At 46.1% G+C, this 19,066-nt stretch overlaps 1 protein-coding gene across 1 annotated transcript in view; it reads right to left on the reverse strand.

Annotated features, from left to right (window-relative positions):
- Nucleotides 1-19,066, reverse strand: part of LOC148040346 (dynein-1-beta heavy chain, flagellar inner arm I1 complex-like) — a 288,628-nt gene that overhangs the window by 171,389 nt on the left and 98,173 nt on the right. The window contains exons 9-10 of the mRNA XM_087698625.1: nucleotides 4,020-4,265; nucleotides 3,756-3,899 (exon numbers count right to left, since the gene is read on the reverse strand). Coding sequence (XP_087554751.1) covers nucleotides 3,756-3,899; nucleotides 4,020-4,265 — 390 coding nt within the window. The remainder of the gene's footprint in view (nucleotides 1-3,755; nucleotides 3,900-4,019; nucleotides 4,266-19,066) is intronic.

Genomic DNA, 19,066 nt, shown 5'->3' on the forward strand with positions numbered 1-19,066 from the left:
TATTGGTGAGGAGAGGATATGGGCATGTAAGGTTCGTCACCTCCTATGAGAAGAGAGGGAATGGATTGGGGGGGGGGGGGGGGGTTTAGGGATTGATTGGCGGGGGAGAAGGTAGGGAAGAGAACCAATAAGGGGTGGTGGGGTGATCGGACGTATGAGGTGGGTGTGAGGGGGGGTGAGTGGCTTTAGAAGGGGGAGGCTATGGGATAGGGTCGAGGGGGGATTGATGGGGGGGGGGAGGGGGTGTGGGGGGGGCATGGGGGGCTAGGGGATCTCGGGTGGGGGGGGGGGGGGGTTGAGACGCCTCAGTGGGTGGTGGGGGTGGAAGCCTGTGAACGGGGAGGTGTTGCGGGGTGTTCAGATGGGGGCCCGTCGCCCGCCCTCCTGCTCTTTGGTTGCCGTGGCTGTGTCTGAGGGGCTGGCTAAGCCCCCCCCTGCTGTCTCCCTCTCCGTCGTTGCTAGATCCATGTGCAACCATCAGCATCCACTTGTGGTTCTACCAGCTGAGCGGCCTTGGCTCCGAATCGCGTGCAGTCTACTGCATGATGCCCAAAGTCATGGCATCGCATGCACTGGCCAGGCTTCCTTGTCACAATAACCTGTTGCCTAAAAGAGTGTTTGCCTGCCTCAATCTAAAGAAACTTGGGTATGCTCTTTGTATCTTTTACAGCCACCCATACCTTCAAGACTCTTGCGGTCGACTGTCACTATATCCGTGAAGAAGGGAGGAAGAACTGTGCCAAAAAGCCATCCAAAGTCCTCCACTAACTGACGATACTCTACCACTAGTCCGGGAAATGGAAAGGTGACCGGGTGTCTAGGAAACCTGTTGTGGAGCGCAAAATTCTCCACTGTGAAGCCCCTATACCAGGGAACCATATAAATGAACCCCTTCGTGGAGGCATAAGGTGAGCTATCCGCTAGCTCGCAGGCTGCATCCACGAAGGTGAGTCGAACCATGAAGATCCCTTGACCCATGAGAACTGCCTCCGCAATCTACCTTGTGGCAATGCGTAGTGTGGAGTGAAGCCAATCTTGAAGCTGGGCCCTAGATGGAGAGTGCCCTACGACCTGTCCATAGATTGTTTTTTCTTTTAGTTCCAGTTCTGTGGCATGGACGGAAAGGAGCTGTTCCTTAGAGAGGATGACGTGCAAGGTGTTTGACTGGGGGGCACTAGCAGAGTGCTTCGGCGTCTGACCAGACGTTTCCATTGCGTGTCACTACTGGGGGCTACCAATCTAGCTGCTGTGATACTGGGGGGGAATGTTGATACTACAGATGGAGGGAGCAACAAATGCTAATGGTATGAACGTGCAGCATAGGATGAAGGCACTGGAGTAGGTCAACTGGGGAAGTCTTTCGTGCGTGAGGCAGAGGGCGGGACCGCCACAGCAGGTCCATGGTCAAGGGGCGATTCTCTTCCTCTGCCTTGCAGGGGTTCCAGGACGTATGTGGCCACTTGAACTGACAAGAAGGATGTTTGCAGTAAACAGATGCAAACCTTAAGTGCCTGGTGCGTGCATGGATTTGAATGGATGATATAGATGTCTGCAATGGACAAATGCAATCCTCTTGCTCTTCTGAATGTTTTTGCTTGCCCGTATTGCTGTACTAGGTGTCTCTTGAGATGGTTACTACAATTAGAGGAACACTGAGGTGTTGCAATTCAGCTAATCCTTGTTTGAGCTATTGAGGAGTAAGCTGGACGAGTTGGAGTCCCTAATGCGCTTAGATTCCAAAGCATGCATAGAAGCTGTTGCCATTGGTATGTTATGATGTGAAATGCTCACGGTGGTAAATAGAGTGCTTTCCCTTTAGAGGTGCAGGAGTCATTGGTGACTGACGATTGAAAAGGCCGCAGTAACGTTGTTTCAATAGGTCATGGCAGTGTAAATTAAATGTGCCAGTATGAACACACATGCAGCAAAAGAATCGGAAAACCTATTGTTGTAATAGATAGCTCCTCAAAAGGCGAAAACAGCAACAGATTGGTGTGCGAGACCCTACTCCAAGGGGGTCATGGTTATCACCTTGAGAGGCTTAGATCGGCTCCGTAGCGAAAGGTCTGTCTGTAGTAGTAGGGATAGTCTCGGGCAATAGGAAATGTAGGTGCCAGGGGGGCTTTGGCTGTAAATCCTACATTGTTCTTAGAATCTGATGAGCCCCTTCATGACCCTGGATGGGATCCTGAAACCCTACATACTAGTTACAAGGGTGGAATCTTGGTGGGCAGAATACCCTCGTGGAATTATGTGTATCTTCTGCCAGGTCAGAAAGATGGAAATTGTAATAAGCTTCCAATATAATAACGAAGTTTGTTTTATTCAAGGATTGTTTGAATTGTATGTGTGTCCATGAGATAAATTACGTGAAGGAACGTGTGATTCGGGTTCATTTCTGTTCTCTGCGATGCAGGGCCTGTCGAAGGAGGAGAACATAAGGAGCACATCTGGAAATGCTCGATGGTTACATGTTTGGCTCAACTCTCTAGGACTATCACGTAGACGCTTCTTTAGATGTGGACGACTAGTGCACTCCAGCAGGGCAAACGGTGGAGGAGGAGATGACACATAACAATGTCTCCTCTGATGAGAGATGTCTATATCAATTCTCCACTCTAGGGGAACCATATCCATAATGCTTTACGTCATGTCTCTGGTCCCTCTAATGCCATGAGTCTCTGTCTCTGTGATTCAACTAGTAGCTATAAAAAGGCAAACCACTCCCACACTCTAGAAGCAATCCATGAAAAGAAACTCCCCCAAGATAAGTGTGTTCTCTCCCTAGTGGTGTGGCCTCTCTGTGTCCTGAGTGACTAATTGAAGATAAGAGGTTGTCTCGTCTTCTCTTCAATTGTATAACATAGAATTAAAGGAAAAGATCTTCATACTGAACACCAAGCATAAAGATGGGGAGGGCCTGGTTGTCACTCTCTCAGGTCTCTCAATTAAGATGTCAAGAAGCTTAAATTCTAAACTATAGCAAACTGACCAACACAAAAGAATTTGGTGAAGCCCATCCTCCTGTAATTCTCCCTTCCTTCAACAGCACCAAGTCCTCCTTAGAAAGAAACATTGAAATCCCAGATTCACAAATAGATCAATCAATTAAATCAGAGATGTCTGAAAATGCAAAATTCTTTCTAGAAGAAACCATTTGTAAACAATCAGCCATAAATGGTTGAAAGTGGATCAAAACAGCCTTTCCACTGACACGAAAAGCCTGAAATCCCTCACTGTTAAACATATGTCAGAATCAGCCTTGGCTCATTCTTTTAACAAATGCAAACAACAATTTCTCCTGATGGTCATATGTCAGAATCAGCCTTGGCTCGTGAAAAACAATGCACACGACAACTTCTCCTGGAGATAGCATCACGCCCTAAACAGAATAGGTCACTGGACATCTTCGCTGTGGATTGGGAATGGATAAATATGCAATCAAATCAGCAAGTGTGATGGCTTTTTTCTGCTCTAGGATGGATCCTGGCAGCATCTTGAGAGCTAGTAATAGAGACCCCCATGTTCTGCTTTTCAGTCATTGCCTGTTGTAGTCCAGATCTGCAAGAGTTTTTCAGTTTTCATTTTAGAGTTCCAGCTTTAGACAGCACATTCTGGGCATGAGTTTTTCTGGAAAGAGCACAGGACCAGATGATGTCAAATCAGAAATTTGATCAAGAATGCACCATGAATATTGGATATAGTTCATCTAAGTATTTATATCAAGTCTTCACATTGTTGAGGAAGTAAGCTACCTCGTAAAAAAGGGCAAGGAATGATTGATCAAACTTCACAAAGTAATATCCATCGCCACTATCATCAAGGATGGTTTTCTCCAGCTTCCTCATAGCATTAGGATCAAGGCTACTTATCCATTCCATGTGCTGGCTCCGCACAAACTGAAAAAGAGGTGGTGGCAACAAATATCCCAGAAAAACAAGTTATGTTACACAAGATTGGTGTCATTATATTGTAAATTACTGCCATGTCCCAAATTTGCAAATGAAGATAATGCTCACCTGCTCAGTTGAAGAAATTATTTGATTGTATTGCATAGCAAGATCAGAACCTTCAACAGTTTCAAGCAAGTACGGTGCAGCTTTCATAAGCAGGGTCATTGGTCCCTTAAGTCTACGCTGAAACTGTAGTGCCCATAAAGATGCCCCAGCATGGCGTGGAAATGAATAATCCATTAAAGGTCTTCGTCTCAGCTGATCAAATTGCTTCTTTATTATACCTAGTTCATTGCTGAATGATGAGCAGACCTGCACACACAAGGATCACAATATCAATATTCACTTTTGATATATTCATACAGAAACTGCATACAGTGGTTTATTTTCGTACAATCAATATTTCTATTAGTTGATAAATAGAGAAATAAGCTCTCAATGTGAGAGACCTGCACAGCATATTACACTTAAAAGCCAATGCTGTTGATTGATTTTCTGAAGTGCACAACAACCATAGATGAATAAAAGCAAATACTGGCAAAATTATAGGGTATTTTTCAAGCCATATCAACTGGGCAACCAGCCTGTTGCAATCAATACAAAGCTCCCTTCTTGACATTATGGATGAGCTAATTTTAAGTGGGAGGCTTTGGCGGGGGGGGGGGGGGGGGTTTTGGTTTTGTTTTTGAAGAAATGCTCTAAACGCAAAAAACACAAAACCAATCCTAGGACAAAGCACAAACTAATAAACACAGAATGACAAAGCACAAACTCATAAACACAAAACATAGTTAGAGTTAGGCTAACTCAAAGACAATGAGCACAATAAATAATGAAGTGAATGAATACTAAATATACAATGCTCATGCAGAAAACACAGTATGCAGTGAATACTGAACCTCAAACTCTCGTATCTTTGGGATCAAGGTAGAGGTTATAAGCTAGAGAGTGTGTTGTACTCCAAATGGATCCTGAAAACATAGCAAAGTAGCCTTTGTGTTTCGAACACCAGAAAATACAGCCAACGAAGGCTGGATTTGATGCAGATGGCAGTGTAGGGGAGAGAAAGACTAAAAAAGCAGGTACCTGAGGGGAGAGAAAACTGGTGACTGTGTAGAACACGTAAATGCAAGGTGACTGTGCTGGGCAACTGGTGTATAGAGGCTGGAATCAAGTACTTGTTATCAATAACCAAGGATAACCGCCACAGAAATGATGACGGCTGCACTTACAACCGACACAGACAAACAATGACATCACTTTCGATGTTCAAAACTTGAGTCCATGAGCGAGACATAATCACAACTGTGAGGTGGGAGGATCGAGGTGCAGCTGAGAGTGCAGTAGACAGTGTGAGAGTGAGAGAGACAGAGTGAAGCACGACACCCAAGAGAATAGACTGAAAGAGTGTAGAATGAAAGTACAAAGTACAACCCTTAAACCTTAGGGTTGTGGGGGGTGTTCACACCCGAACACGGTAAGTGCCCATAAGTGTGTAACATAAGCACATAAGCACATACGAAAATAAGACTATAAGTCTGGGGGAAAAAACCTCTCCTACCGAGAGTAAAAAGTGCCCCAGTGTCCTACTGATCACCGACACTCCCATATGAGCGTAGACGTAAGTGAGGCATGAGTCAAATACCCAACAAACCCCCCTGGAGTGAAGAGTGATCAAGAGTACAAGGATCATTCGCCACCAAAGGATATCAAATTTAAAGCATCGCGAAATGCTTCAAATTTGTCACGAGGAAGAGCTTTGGTGAAGATGTCTACCACATTACTGGTAGTAGGACAATAGACCAGGCTGATATCACCTGCATGTAGCCTCTCTCTGACAAAGTGATAATGGATCTCAATGTGTTTCGTGCAGGCATGAAACACTGGGTTCCGTGCCACTGCAATGGCACTCTGACTGTCAGTGAACAAAAGAGTAGGCTCTGTGTAACAGATACATCCAGATCAGCTAGCAAGCATCTAAGCCATACGCATTCAACTATGGTAGTGAAAGCTGCCTTGTATTCAGCTTCACATGACGATGTGGCAACAGTGGATTGTTTCTTGCTAAGCCAAGAAATGCAAGAAGAGCCAAGAAAGAAACAATTGCCACTAATGGAGTGACGTATATCATAATCATCAGCCCAATCAGAATCACTATAAGCATGTAACTGCAGTGGTCCCCCCTCGGCATAAAGCAACCCAAGAGATCTAGTACCCTGCAAGTAATGAAAAACACGCTTAACAGCTTGCCAATGTGACATATGTGGCTGATGCATATACCTGCTCAAAGCTGAAATTGCAAACTGTATGTCCGGCCTAGTGTTGCATAGGTAGATAAGACATCCAACTGCAGGAGCATATGTATGTATATCAAACAAATCACTGTCATCATGTAATGACAGTTTCAGTCCAGGTTCCATGGGGGTACAAACTAGCTTGCAATCCTGTAAGCCAAACTTCTCAAGAAGCTGCCCAATATACCTTGACTATGATAGCCCAATACCTCGAGCATCATGTATGAACTGGATGCCCAAGTAGTAATGCAAAATTCCCAAGTCAGGCATGTCAAAAGTTTGTTGCAAATTCTGTTTGAATGCTGAAATCTGATCAGCATGTGTTCCAGTGAGCAAAAGGTCATCAACATAAAGACATAATCAGCATAGATCCCCCTTCTTTACATACGTAAAGGGTAGACTCAGATGAGCTGTTTAGAAACCCCTGACCAAGCAGGAAAGCATCTATTTTTGCATACCAAGCTCTAGGAGCTTGTTTCAAACCATATAGTGCCTTTTTGAGCTTGCATACCAAATGTTCTAAGCCTTCAACTGCAAAACCAATGGGTTGCTGTACATAAACTTCCTCTTGAAGTTCCCCATGTAAAAATGCAGTCTTGATATCCAGCTGATGCACTGTCCAACCATAATGCGCAGCCAAAGCAATCATAGACCTGATGGTCGTCATACGGGAAGTAGAAGCAAATTTCTCCTCATAGTCAATGCCCTTTTTCTGTGCGTAGCCTTTAGCTACAAGCCGTGCCTTGTATTTATCAATGGATCCATCTGCTTTCCTTTTCAGTTTGTAGTCCCATTTCATTCCAATGGCTTTCTTCCCAAATGGCAAAGACACCAAATCCCAAGTTTGATTCTTAGTGATAGAATCTAATTCAGCTTGCATTGCTGCCATCCAATGCACACTGTATTGTGCATCCTCAAAACATTCAGGCTTTTCATTATCAAAAGTACTTGCTGCCATAACAAACTCCATGGTATGTGCTGAATCATGCAAACGAGTTTGCCTTCTAGTACGACCAGCCGTGGGTACATCCAAAGGACTATCTTGCATAGTCTGCAAATACCATCTAGGTGACTGTCTAGCTTCCTGATTGTGTGCAAGCTCTTGCTGAATTTCAGCTTCAGCATTATGCTGAATATTCCGATCAGCCAATGGCTGAATTTCTGCACTTTCCATAGGAGCAGCTGGCTGAACATTAGGTTCATTTTCTGAAGCTCCAGTTGAATCACCAAAAGTAATGGGCAGCAGCCCTTCAAAAACATCACGGGCAGCCTGATATGTGTCCAAACCAACCAAGGATAATTCTGATTTTTCATCAAAAACAACATCCCTGCTGACAAAAACCACCTTTGTAACGGGATCATAGAGTCTATAGCCTTTGCTCTCACTACTATATCCCATAAAAATGCACTTAACAGCCTTGTTGTCCAACTTCTTTCTAAGTACCTGTGGAATATGGGCATAGGCAAGACACCCAAAGGTACGGATGTGACCAACAGAAGGTTTACGGTTGTTCCAAGCCTCAAAAGGTGTGATGGTCTTTAAGGCTTTGGTAGGGCATCTGTTCAAAATATGGCAAGCACACATGACTGCTTCCATCCAAAAACTATGAGGCAAGCTCTTTGCCTTCAGCATACATCTGGCTATCTCCATGAGTGACCGATTCTTCCTCTCTGCTACCCCATTCTGCTGTGGAGTATAGGCAGTAGTGTACTGATGGACTATGCCTTTCTGCTTCAAAAAAGAATTCAGCATAGAGGATATGTATTCCCCCCCTCAGTCCGAACGGAGAGTCTTAATTTTGCATCCAGATTGATTTTCAACAAGTGCAGTGAAAGCCAAAAATGCATCATACACTTCTGACTTCTTTTTCAAACAGTACACCCAGCAAAAACGTGTAAAGTCATCAATGAATGTCACAAAATAGTAACAACCGCCCAATGACATTGTTTGCATAGGCCCACAAACATCTGAATGCACCAACTGCAATCTGGTTGTTGCTCTGAAAGCAACAGCATCTGAGTACGCTGCAAAAGCATCAAGCTGCCAAAGTTTACATGCCCCAAACGAGCATGCCATAACTCCACCTGTATCATAGCAGGAGTAAGAGTGGATGTGAAGTATGCCGACTGATTTACTGAAAGAGCATCCAACTCATATAAACCATGACACAAAGATCCTGTCAAGACCAATGTCATGCGTTCTTTATCTCTAACCATGCAACGATCATCATCAAATGTGACCTGCAAACCACTACGTGCCAAAGAGGAAATAGATAGCAAATTCTTCTAGATCCCAGGCACAAACAAAGCATCCTGCAGGCCGAGAATAGAGCCATCAATGGCTGTGAGCTGAATCTCCCCAATACCACGAACAGGGTATGATGCATTATTGGCACACTGTACAGATTTCCCAACGGGAGATGCACTAACTGAAGCAAACAAATCTCTGCAAGATGTAATATGTCTAGAAGCACCATTGTCAAAGAACCAAGTGTCCGCATCTTCTGTAGAGCTAAGTGCTCTATCAGCCCAAGAGATGTCATAACTGCAAGTGTAAAAACAATAGTCCCTGTCTACAACAAAGGACGCGGACTCACTAGCAGTGGAAGGAGTAGTACAAACAGACATTCCTGACTCCTTCTTCTTCTCTTTGGCAATGCGCTTCCTGCACTCAGTGATATAGTGGCCTGGCTTCTTATAATAATGACATTTTCCCTTTTTAGCTTGCGTGCCCCCTTGTGTCTGATTCTGTGATGTGCCAGAAGTACTAGAACTCTGTGAAGCATTTTTTACCTTGCTGTTTTTGCCTTTCTGTCTTGCTACAAAAGCCTGCTCAGAGACTAGCATCCACACCACTATTTTTCCTTGTTTGCTCCTCCTCAAGAAGCAAACTAACCAGCTGAATAAAAGTGAGTGGATGCTCGGCAATCCTCATTGTGAGGTTCAAGGCAGTATGAAAAGACAAGTACGACGGAGGTAAGGAATTCAAGGTGGTGGATATCAACTGTGCATCCGAAAAGTACTCATCTACATTCATGAGCTGCTCCCGCAAGTCCTGGATCTTGTTCAAGTGATCGTGCATAGAATCACCCTCATTCATCTTCAAAGTCTCTAACTCTTTCTTCAAGAAAGAGATTCGAGTCTCATTTTTTCCTGCAAACATATGCTCCAAAGTCAGCCATGCATCTCGTGAAGAAGATGCTGAACGAATGTGAGGGATGATGGACCGCTGAACTACCAAAGCAATCAGCAACAAAGCCTGTGCATCTCGTGTATCCCAAGCTTTTTGAGCTGCAGTTCTTGGAGGAAGTGGCTGAGGTGGAGCAGGCTGAGGTCCCCGTTGTCCATGTGCCCCTTGAGGAGGAGGAGTAACGGGAGCTACAACTCCCGGTCTAGTTTCCTCTCCATTGACATAATCCCATAAATTCTTAGCCACTAATACATTCTTCATCATGAATGACCATAGCGAATAATTGTTTCCATCCAATCTGTCTTCCTTGGATACATAGGTAAATACATCACCTCCCTGATTTGCCATGATGACAAATTTCCAAAGACAAATGAGCAATATCAAAGCAGTAAGGGCTGGAAATCTGCAAATTTCCAGAAATTGCAGCAAGCACACTTCTGCAATTAATGTGCAAGGGTGTACTCTGTCAAGAACTGTCTTTAATGCACGCTTCCCAAGGTGCAAACAGTGCTCACCAACACTGTAATGTCAAAATCCCAAAATTTCTGCCAAAATTTCTGTCACAAATACCCTAGAATGTGCATTTAATGTGTCTCTATCACAGACACAAGCACATGTCCCAATGCAGAAAACTGATCCTGCTGCTGCACGAACTCCTGTGTTGAAATAAAAAATGCAAAATGTTACCTCCGTTGCAGAATGATTGCAGCTGACTGACGACGCGGGCACGGATCCCAAGGCAATGTCTACGCACAGGAACAGGCTGGCGAACCTGGTGGCGGGCTGCTGCAGGATCAAGAGGCGGCGCCTGCAGGAGCAGCATCAGCACACGCAGGTACAGGTGGCGCGCGCAGGCAGATGGCACGCGCAGGCATGTGGCGCTCGCAGGGACTGGCGGCGCACGTAGGGACTGGCGGGGCCTAAGGAGGCGGTAGCTGCAGCTGGCTGCGCTGACAGGTGGCACGCTGCAGACCTGGCGACAGGAGCTGACGGCTGGGGCAGAGCTGGCGGCTGGAGGGACAGAAGGTACAGTTGGGGGCTGCAGACTGCAAACTGGTGGCTGAGCTCTGATACCAAATGTGAGGTGGGAGGATCGAGGTGCAGCTGAGAGTGCAGTAGACAGTGTGAGAGTGAGAGAGACAGAGTGAAGCACGACACCCAAGAGAATAGACTGAAAGAGTATAGAATGAAAGTACAAAGTAGAACCCTTAAACCTTAGGGTTGTAGGGGGTGTTCACACCCGAACACGGTAAGTGCCCATAAGTGTGTAACATAAGCACATAAGCACATATGAAAATAAGACTATAAGTCTGGGGGAAAACCTCTCCTACCGAGAGTAAAAAGTGCCCCAGTGTCCTACTGATCACCGACACTCCCATATGAGCGTAGGCGTAAGTGAGGCGTGAGTCAAATACCCAACAACAACATAGGAAATCAAACACAAAATATACTCAAGACTAAATACGAAGTATATTTCCGGAATCAAAGTCAATATTTCAATCAGGGACCAAATGGTCACAACACAGTTCTCTGAGAGAACAAGGACCAAACAACCGACGTATACAATGACTTCCGTAGTACTACTGCCAAACACAATGATTGAGAACAATACAACATAAGCTCTACTGTGAGAGAGCACTCAGGATACCATTCAGGAAGATTGGAAGAAAAAATCAAGAAGGATATGGCATCGAGCTTTCTTAGCCTCTAGGACTGCCAATATGCCCGAACAACAACGGCCATGCTTTGCTCCCTACCATTATATAAGTTGTGGCCTGCAACGGTACCTTCTCTCTACCCATGTGCCATGTTAGGTGGCAAGACATTCTCTCTGCCCATGTGCCGTGTTGGGACGCACAGTGGACTCAAACCCACAATATTACTCACTGACGTCGCCTTAATCCTTAGTGTCGGGCACGCCATCCTATTGGATCACATCCTGGGCCGAAAGTGGAGCAAGGGGGATTGGACTAGGAAAATGGGCGGGAGTAGGGGGTGAGGCAGGGGCCAATGGTGGGTTGTTGTTGAAATGGATGGCTGTGGTGTCATTGGAGGGAGAAGGTTGTACTGGAGGTGTGTTGGTAAAGCCAAAGGTCAGTGCAGGTCCATAGGGGCGCTTGCGGGGTGTCGTGGAAGATGAGCTCGGTAGTGAGCTTCTCTAAGTAGATTGCGCCAAGCCAAATCTGCTATTGTTGGAGCTGGTCCCACCCGAAGGACACTCGCACAAGGCGGACCTACATACCATCCAACTCCTGCTTGTGCATGGTCTCGACACTACGGAGGGCATGAATGCGGTGCCATCGCTTGAGGGAGAGGACTTTGGATTTAATTAGTTGAGCCCAGAGTTGAGCATTAGTGGCTAATTTCATTATGGCATGGTTGGGAGCGGAGGGGTTTTCAGGCAACGCATTGTCAAGGTTAGGATCTCTCCCTAACCCTACCTTGGGTCATCAAGGTTTGGGAATCTATCCCCGTAATCGGAGCGCAGCTCTTGCTTGATCTTGAGCTTGGGATGGAGGCAAGCACTCTAAGGATGCTTTGGTGGAGGGTGAGAGTCAGTTGGGTCTGGACCGGGCCGAGGGATACTGGCCTTCTTCATCTATTGGGCTACTCTGGCCCGCTGTTCCTCTGAGATGTGCCACCAAAGGAGGTTGGATTCCGCCTTCCAATCCTAGTTTAGGTCCAGGACAGCTTGCTGCAGGACTTGAATCTGCTCCTCTTCCTCAACATTCTACTGCTCTAGCGCTTGGCAGTGTTTGACCATCATCTACCACTTCAGATCCGCAAAGCCTGTGCTAGTGGAGAAGTCAAAAAGGCCTAGCACTGGAGCATTTGGTGAATTATCCACGCCGCTTGGGGTGTTGGGCTTCTCTGTGACCACCTCCTCTTTTTCGGTAGGCACGGAGCGCTGGGCTACAAGTCCGGACTCCCAATTTAGCCGATCGGTGATGATCGAAAGGGTGGCTGCTCCAAACTTCAACAAGGTGACGAGCTTGAATTTGGCTACCGAGCCGAAGGCTGAGTGGGTTGAGGCAGAGCAAGTGGGGATACTTTTGTCTTGCTGCTAATAAGGGGACAAGGCCAGAGCGGTCTATGGTTGGGTGAGAGGGGCGGATTTAGCCTTGGAGTCTAGCTCATCCGGCTTATCACAAGCAAAGGTTGGAGCTTTGAGCAAGAATCCATCATGGCGGCCTGGAGTTCGCGTTTCAAGCAGTTGATCCACTGCCACACGTAGTCCTATTGGAGTTCCTCAATGATCTGCAGGGCAAGTGGGGTCACCCTATTTGAGTTCTCCACTCTAGCCACTTGAGCTTGAAGAAACACATTCTCCCTCTCCTGTTGCTGGGCTCTACTCCAGACTAGTTTGTCTTTTCTAGACCAAGATACACTATGTCCAACTTATCCTCTTTGACTCTTGTGACTTTCTACGTTTGTGCTCCAAACTCTTACTCTTGACTCACTTTTTTGCAAATAAAGTGTGGCTAATTATATTACTTTAGAAAAAAGCTGAATACATAGAAGTTCCGATGCTCAACAAACCAAGCTGGTGCTGGTGAAAGTCACAGATACATCATATATACAAACCTCTCAAGGCGGTCTGGGGGGGATAGGGGCAAGAAGCCATGGAGGGGGGGTGTATCACCATCTGGGGCTGCCTGCCTGCATCACGAAGAACAGGTCCTGGCCACCCCAAGTGCGCATGAAATGACCTCCGAGCTCCTGATGAGCCTTGGACTCCCCCTGCACCTAATCCCATCGGCCTTGAAGGGAGTGGATGATGGAGGTCCAAAGCTCTGCTAAGGTCACCTGTACTAAAGGTATCTCTCCGCCAAAAGCCACCTGACACCGTGCCTTCCAAATATGCCAACCAGTAAGGCTCCCTAGGATTTCCCATACCTCAGAGCAGTCTTCTGTGGGCTCCAGTACCTGGCGGATGGGAAGAGCCTCTAAACCCACCATTGTGCACGACCCTGCCTCGATAATGAATATCGTATCCTATATCCCGGCCTCATACAGAAGGTGACAGCCTTGGCTAACCGCCTACCAGCAGAAAGCACCCCAAGAGATACATCCAAGGCTGGGTGCTATGCGGCGCAGGATGCAGCATACTACTCTCCACACAAGCCATGATCAGCAAGTCAGACGACCTTTGAAGCCTGCCAACAGTCGCAGGGACACAGGCGAGCTCCTTGTAGAGAAGACGCAGGTACCCTTGTATGCTATAATGGTGCTGAGAATGACCTCCGCAGGGGTATACAGCCTACGCCCAACAAGCAGTGTGGCATAGGCAAAAGATGAAGTAGGGCGCAGGCTAACAATGGGCTGAGAGCCGAGGACAAACAATCCGCAAGAGGCGGGGAGCAAAAACGCTACGACAGGTCCCGTCTTGCCATCACTACTATGTGTGTGTGTGTGTGTGTGTGTGTGTGTGTGTGTGTGTGTGTGTGTGAATTCTCTCTTCTTTTTTCCTGAAGATAACTGAATTAAGTGGTAAATATTTACATCAGACCATCAAGTCAGCATTGAAGATAACAAACATGAAGGAAAGTCTACACAGACACAGAAATGTCACACCGAAAGTACAGCTAGTGTGGAGCGAACAGTATCTAGCTAGGGAGCAGCAATATCAAGAAGAACCAGATCAGCAGACACCATAGAGGTGATTTGCCACAACACTAAAGTCCGAATTCGAGCCACATGACCATGAATGCCAGATACTGAATCAAAAATGAAGGCATTGCGAGTACGCCAAATATGCCTCAAGGCTGTCCATCTAAGGAAATGAAAAAGGCAAGAATAATCTGAACTCAAAGAGGTCATGGAGGTCATCTTCCCTATAATCCACGAACGAGCTGATATCCAGTGCTTAGTCTACAAGGACCACACACGGAAAACAAAACTCCAAATCTGTCTTGCAACAAGGCAGGAGACAAAAAGATGAAGCACCGTCTCATGACATGTAGTACAGAATATACATCACCCAGCAGAGATCTTACGAGCACGCAGCACATTCCCAATAAGAAGAGCCCCAATAAGTAGCCTCCACATAAACACTTTTCCCTAATACGGAACCTTAGATTTCCAAAGCTGGACGAATCTATCCTGCCACTTCTTTTTGCTATCCTGAAGATGCCATACTTTATTTGCCTTATCCGCGACCCATCTCTTGGCCTCTACCATCTGATGATATATCTGATTGGCTGACCTTTTCTCGAAATCATCAGAAAACACAAACATCCAATCACGCCAAGGAGACAAAAGCTGTAATGCAGGCAAAGGATAGTAGCTCATAAGTCTGTCCTATATGGCCATCCAAATATTATGATATCCTCTAGACACCCAAAAGTGCTAACAAATACGCCGAAAGGAATAAAGATGGACCTAGCCAAGAATGACACCATCCTGGACTGTCTATAACCCCAAATAAGCCATCCAGTTAAACTTGTCTCTCTACAGATCTTTATTAGGCCAATCCAACAACCTGGAGGAAGCCAGTACTTCACCTAATAGGGAAGTCTCCTCCTTGTGAAAATCTGGGGGGCGCCAAACCACAAAATGTAACATCACCTGCCAAGATGTGATCATATGGGAAACGGAAAATACTGGGAGACCTTAATAGATCTTGTGGAGTTAAGCACATGCCACCAAGAAGCATGAATAACCGTGCTACCATGAGAAATGCTAGTCTTTTCTATAAAAAAAATTGCTATATCTATCCAGGGATGAGTCTATACACAAAGTGCCTACAGAAGAGCTAGCCTCAAAGCAGCCATATGAAAATTAACATCCAAAAGAGCTGCTCCCCCCATCCTTTTAGAAGTAGTCACGTGCTGCCATGAAATCCACACCCGACCTAGGCGATTTCCTTTCTTCTTCCATAACATGAATCGGATAGGTTGACCCAATTCCAATAGGGGACTTCTTAGTCCAAGGAAGCAATGTTAAGAAAAACGAAATCATGTTGATCATAATGCATTGAGCAACTTTAAGTCTCACATGGAGAGGCCAACCTTGAGACTTCCAGTATATAAACCGATCATGAATACGGATGCCACCCAATCCAACAAGGCACGAGAAGCTATCTCCACACCGATAGGATAACCCAAGTGTTTGGTTATATTTCCCTTAGGAATCACAATACCATTCCAACCCAAAGCCTGCAAATCATTTTCCGTACAAGAGAGTAGTATAGATTTCTAAGCATTAATATGAAGTCCTGATGCCATAGCAAAAATTTTCCACGCGACCATTGTCTGATTAACATTCAAGCAATCAACCACCTTAAGAAACATAAAGGAATCATCTGCCAAAGATTGACCCACAAGTTGGGCCCCACTAGGAAGAGACAATCCAACGATCTCACCTTGATTGGCCAACGTACCCAACAAAGAAAGCATCGGGTGAGTGGCTAATACAAACAACAAAGGACTGAGAGGGAAGCCTTGCCGAAGAGAGCGAGATAAGATAATTTCATCAGTGATCCCTCCATCAAGTGCAATATGGGCCACTGCCCCCGGACCAATAGTATCCACAAGAGAAACCATACATGGCCCAAAACCCATGGTGAACATTAGCTGCCTCAAAAAAGACCAGCTTACATGATCAAATGCCTTTTCAATATCAAGCTAAAGCATGACCACCTGCTGGCCCTTAATGAAACCATATTGGCGTGGATGAACCAAATGCGGAAATACTTTCTGCAATCTATTGGCAATGATTTTTTATAAGATTTTGTATGAAGAGCCCATAACAGAAATGGGTCTTCATTGTTTCAAAGAAGTAGGGGAGGTAACCTTAGGCAATAATCGAATGACTGCAATCTTCCAGTTTGAAGGCATGACACCAGAGTTCCAAACTTGCTGACACAGGTGAGTCAACGGATCCTTAAGTTGCTCAACATTAGTAGAAAACAACTCATTAGGAAGCCCATCCCAACTTAGGCTTTTCCTTTTAGGCAAATGGGACAGTACCTCTTCCACTTCATCCTCTGAAATATCAGCCTCCATTAAGGCTACCCATTCTGGCTGAACCTGATTACTAACCAGATCGCAAATGTATCTGCGAGAGTAGAGTGTATAGCATCACAAAGAATCTCTTGAGGGCCCAACAATGATTTATAAAAATCTACACACATCTGAATGATGGATGCAGGATATTTGTCACCATAGCACCTTGCTCATTCTTCAAACGCACAATATTTTCCCAGGCATATTTCTAATGTAATCGAGCAAAGAATTGATGAGATTGACAGTTATTATCGTGCAAAGCTTCCACTCTAGATACCAATTTGTATTTAGCATATTCCTCTTCCTATAAAGATTGAACTCAACCTTTCAACCATTCAACGCATGTAAGCAAGTCATCAATGGTATCCCCCAAGTGACACTGAGACAACGAATGGGCCAACAAAGATTGTGCATGCAACAATTCAGTGCGTAAAATGGAAGCATGCTGAATACCATACTGCCAGGATAACATACGCGCATTATCCCTAAAAATAGCCGATGCTTCCGTCCCTTCTAACAGGACCCTAGAATGAAAGGAATCAATTATTTGCTGAATACATTCCAAAAACTGATTTTGCAGGAGAAAGGATTAATTGAAACGAAGAGGCAAACGAGCCAGGAGAGCCTTATAGGCATGAATAGGTCGGCATGTCATTTCCCAGATCAAAGGATAGTGATCAAACAAGACGATTCTTTGGCAGACAATTCTTTTATGTTCCTAAAGGCTGATCGTACTAATGTTAATCGGGAAATGGTGGCGTGGAATCTTTTTGCTTTGGCATTGGGTCTTCATATTAATACTCAGAAATCTACTCTAATTTCCTGTAAGGAGAATGATCTGCACGCCTTGGGCTGGCATGGCATTGTGATCTCAAAGGGAAATATAACCAGACACTTGGGATATCCTATTGGTGTGGAGGTAGCTCCCCGTGCCTTGCTAGATTGGATGGCCTCCTAGATTCATGATAGGTTCATGTACTGGAAATCTCAAGTCTAGCCTCTACATGTCAGACTTAAAGTTGCTCAATGTATTATGATCAGTATGATTTCATTTTTTCTGCCATTGCATCCTTGGACTAAGAAATCCCTTTTGAAATTGGTTCGATCAATCAAATTCATGTTGTGAAAAAAGAAAGGTAATAGTTTGGGACAGGTATGGATTTCGTGGTAGCATGTGACCACTCCGAAAAGGATGTGTGCAGCTTTGTTGGATATCAACATGCATATGGTTTTTTTTTTTTTGCAAGTAAAATGTGGCTAATTATATTACTCAAAAAACCTGATTACAACAGTGTTCCTGCTCAACAGACTAGCTGGGGCTGAAGCAGAGTCACCAGTACATCATGTATACAAGCCTCTCAAGGTGGTCTAGGGGGGATGGGGGCAAGAAGCCATGGGTGGTGGGGGGGGTGGGATGGGTATATCGCCAAATGGGGCTGCCTGCCTGCATCACAAAGAACAGGCCCTGGCCGCCCCAGGTACGCATGAAGTGACCACGGAGCTCTTGACGAGCCTTGGACTCGCCCTGCACTTGATCCCATCGGCCGTGGAGGGAATGGATGATGAAGGTCCATAGCTCTGCTAAGGTCGCAAGTGCTGAAAGTCTCTCTACGCCGAAAGCCACCTGGCATCACACCTTCCAAATATGCCATCCAATAAGACTCCCTATGATCTCCCATATCTTCGAGCGGTCTGTTGTGGGCTCCAGTACCTTGCGGATGGGTAAAGCCTCCAGACCAACCACTGCGCATGACCCTACCTCGATCATGAATATCGTGTCCTGCATCCGGGCCTCATACAAAAGGTGACGGCCCTGGCTGACTGCCTGCCAACAGAAAGCTCCCCATGAAATATGCCCAAGGCTGGGCGCTATACGTCAAAGGATACGGCATGCTCCTCTCCACACAAGAGCTGCGCCTCCTCACAAGACCAAAGGCAGTGCTTTGGGGTTTCCAGAGGCTGCTATGTGCAGCGCTTACAGCCTCCCTCCTTCTGCATCTGAGCAAGCCAGCTTCCCACTGCCAAGCCTCCATGTGCCACCAGCCATAAAAAATACGACACCCTCCTCGGCCTCCAGCTATCCCATAGGCGGCGCCAGAAGGTGCGTCAAAAGGGCTTCGTGATGCTGTGCTCCGCCCAGTGCTTGCTGCGTGACGGCGCCCAGTCCATATGCTCCTGCATCAGTACATGTCTGCCAATCCTGGCAGTATACTCTAGGAACCTGGGTGGCTTTTTGGTGATCGCAGAGGCCGGCCATAGCCACTCTCCTGGATCCCACTCCAACTCATCAAGTGGTCTACACTCCCAGATCCAAAGGAGCCACTCCTTGAACTCCTTCTAGAAAACATAGAGGTCCAGTCGCCAAGTCTTCCCCTGAAGACCCACCACCCGAATCGTCCTCCATGAAAGGGTGGCAATCCCCTCATTCTGTTGCCCTCTCTCAAGGGCCAAACGTCCCCCCTCCTGAATGGCGAAGGTCCCCTGGGGGGCGCCACCCACTCTACCTGCCACCTGAAGAGGGATGCCTGCTAGAGAGAACCTAGCTGCCCATACCTCCCCGGCCTCTATTGGCTCTTGTATCGGGGGGGCAAGCCACTCCGGAGGTATTGTTGCGTCTATCTC

This window comes from Lygodium microphyllum, chromosome 2 (genome assembly GCF_053477565.2).
Source record: "Lygodium microphyllum isolate KBCC chromosome 2, Lygodium_microphyllum_v1.1.10, whole genome shotgun sequence".
Lineage (NCBI taxonomy): Eukaryota > Viridiplantae > Streptophyta > Polypodiopsida > Schizaeales > Lygodiaceae > Lygodium > Lygodium microphyllum.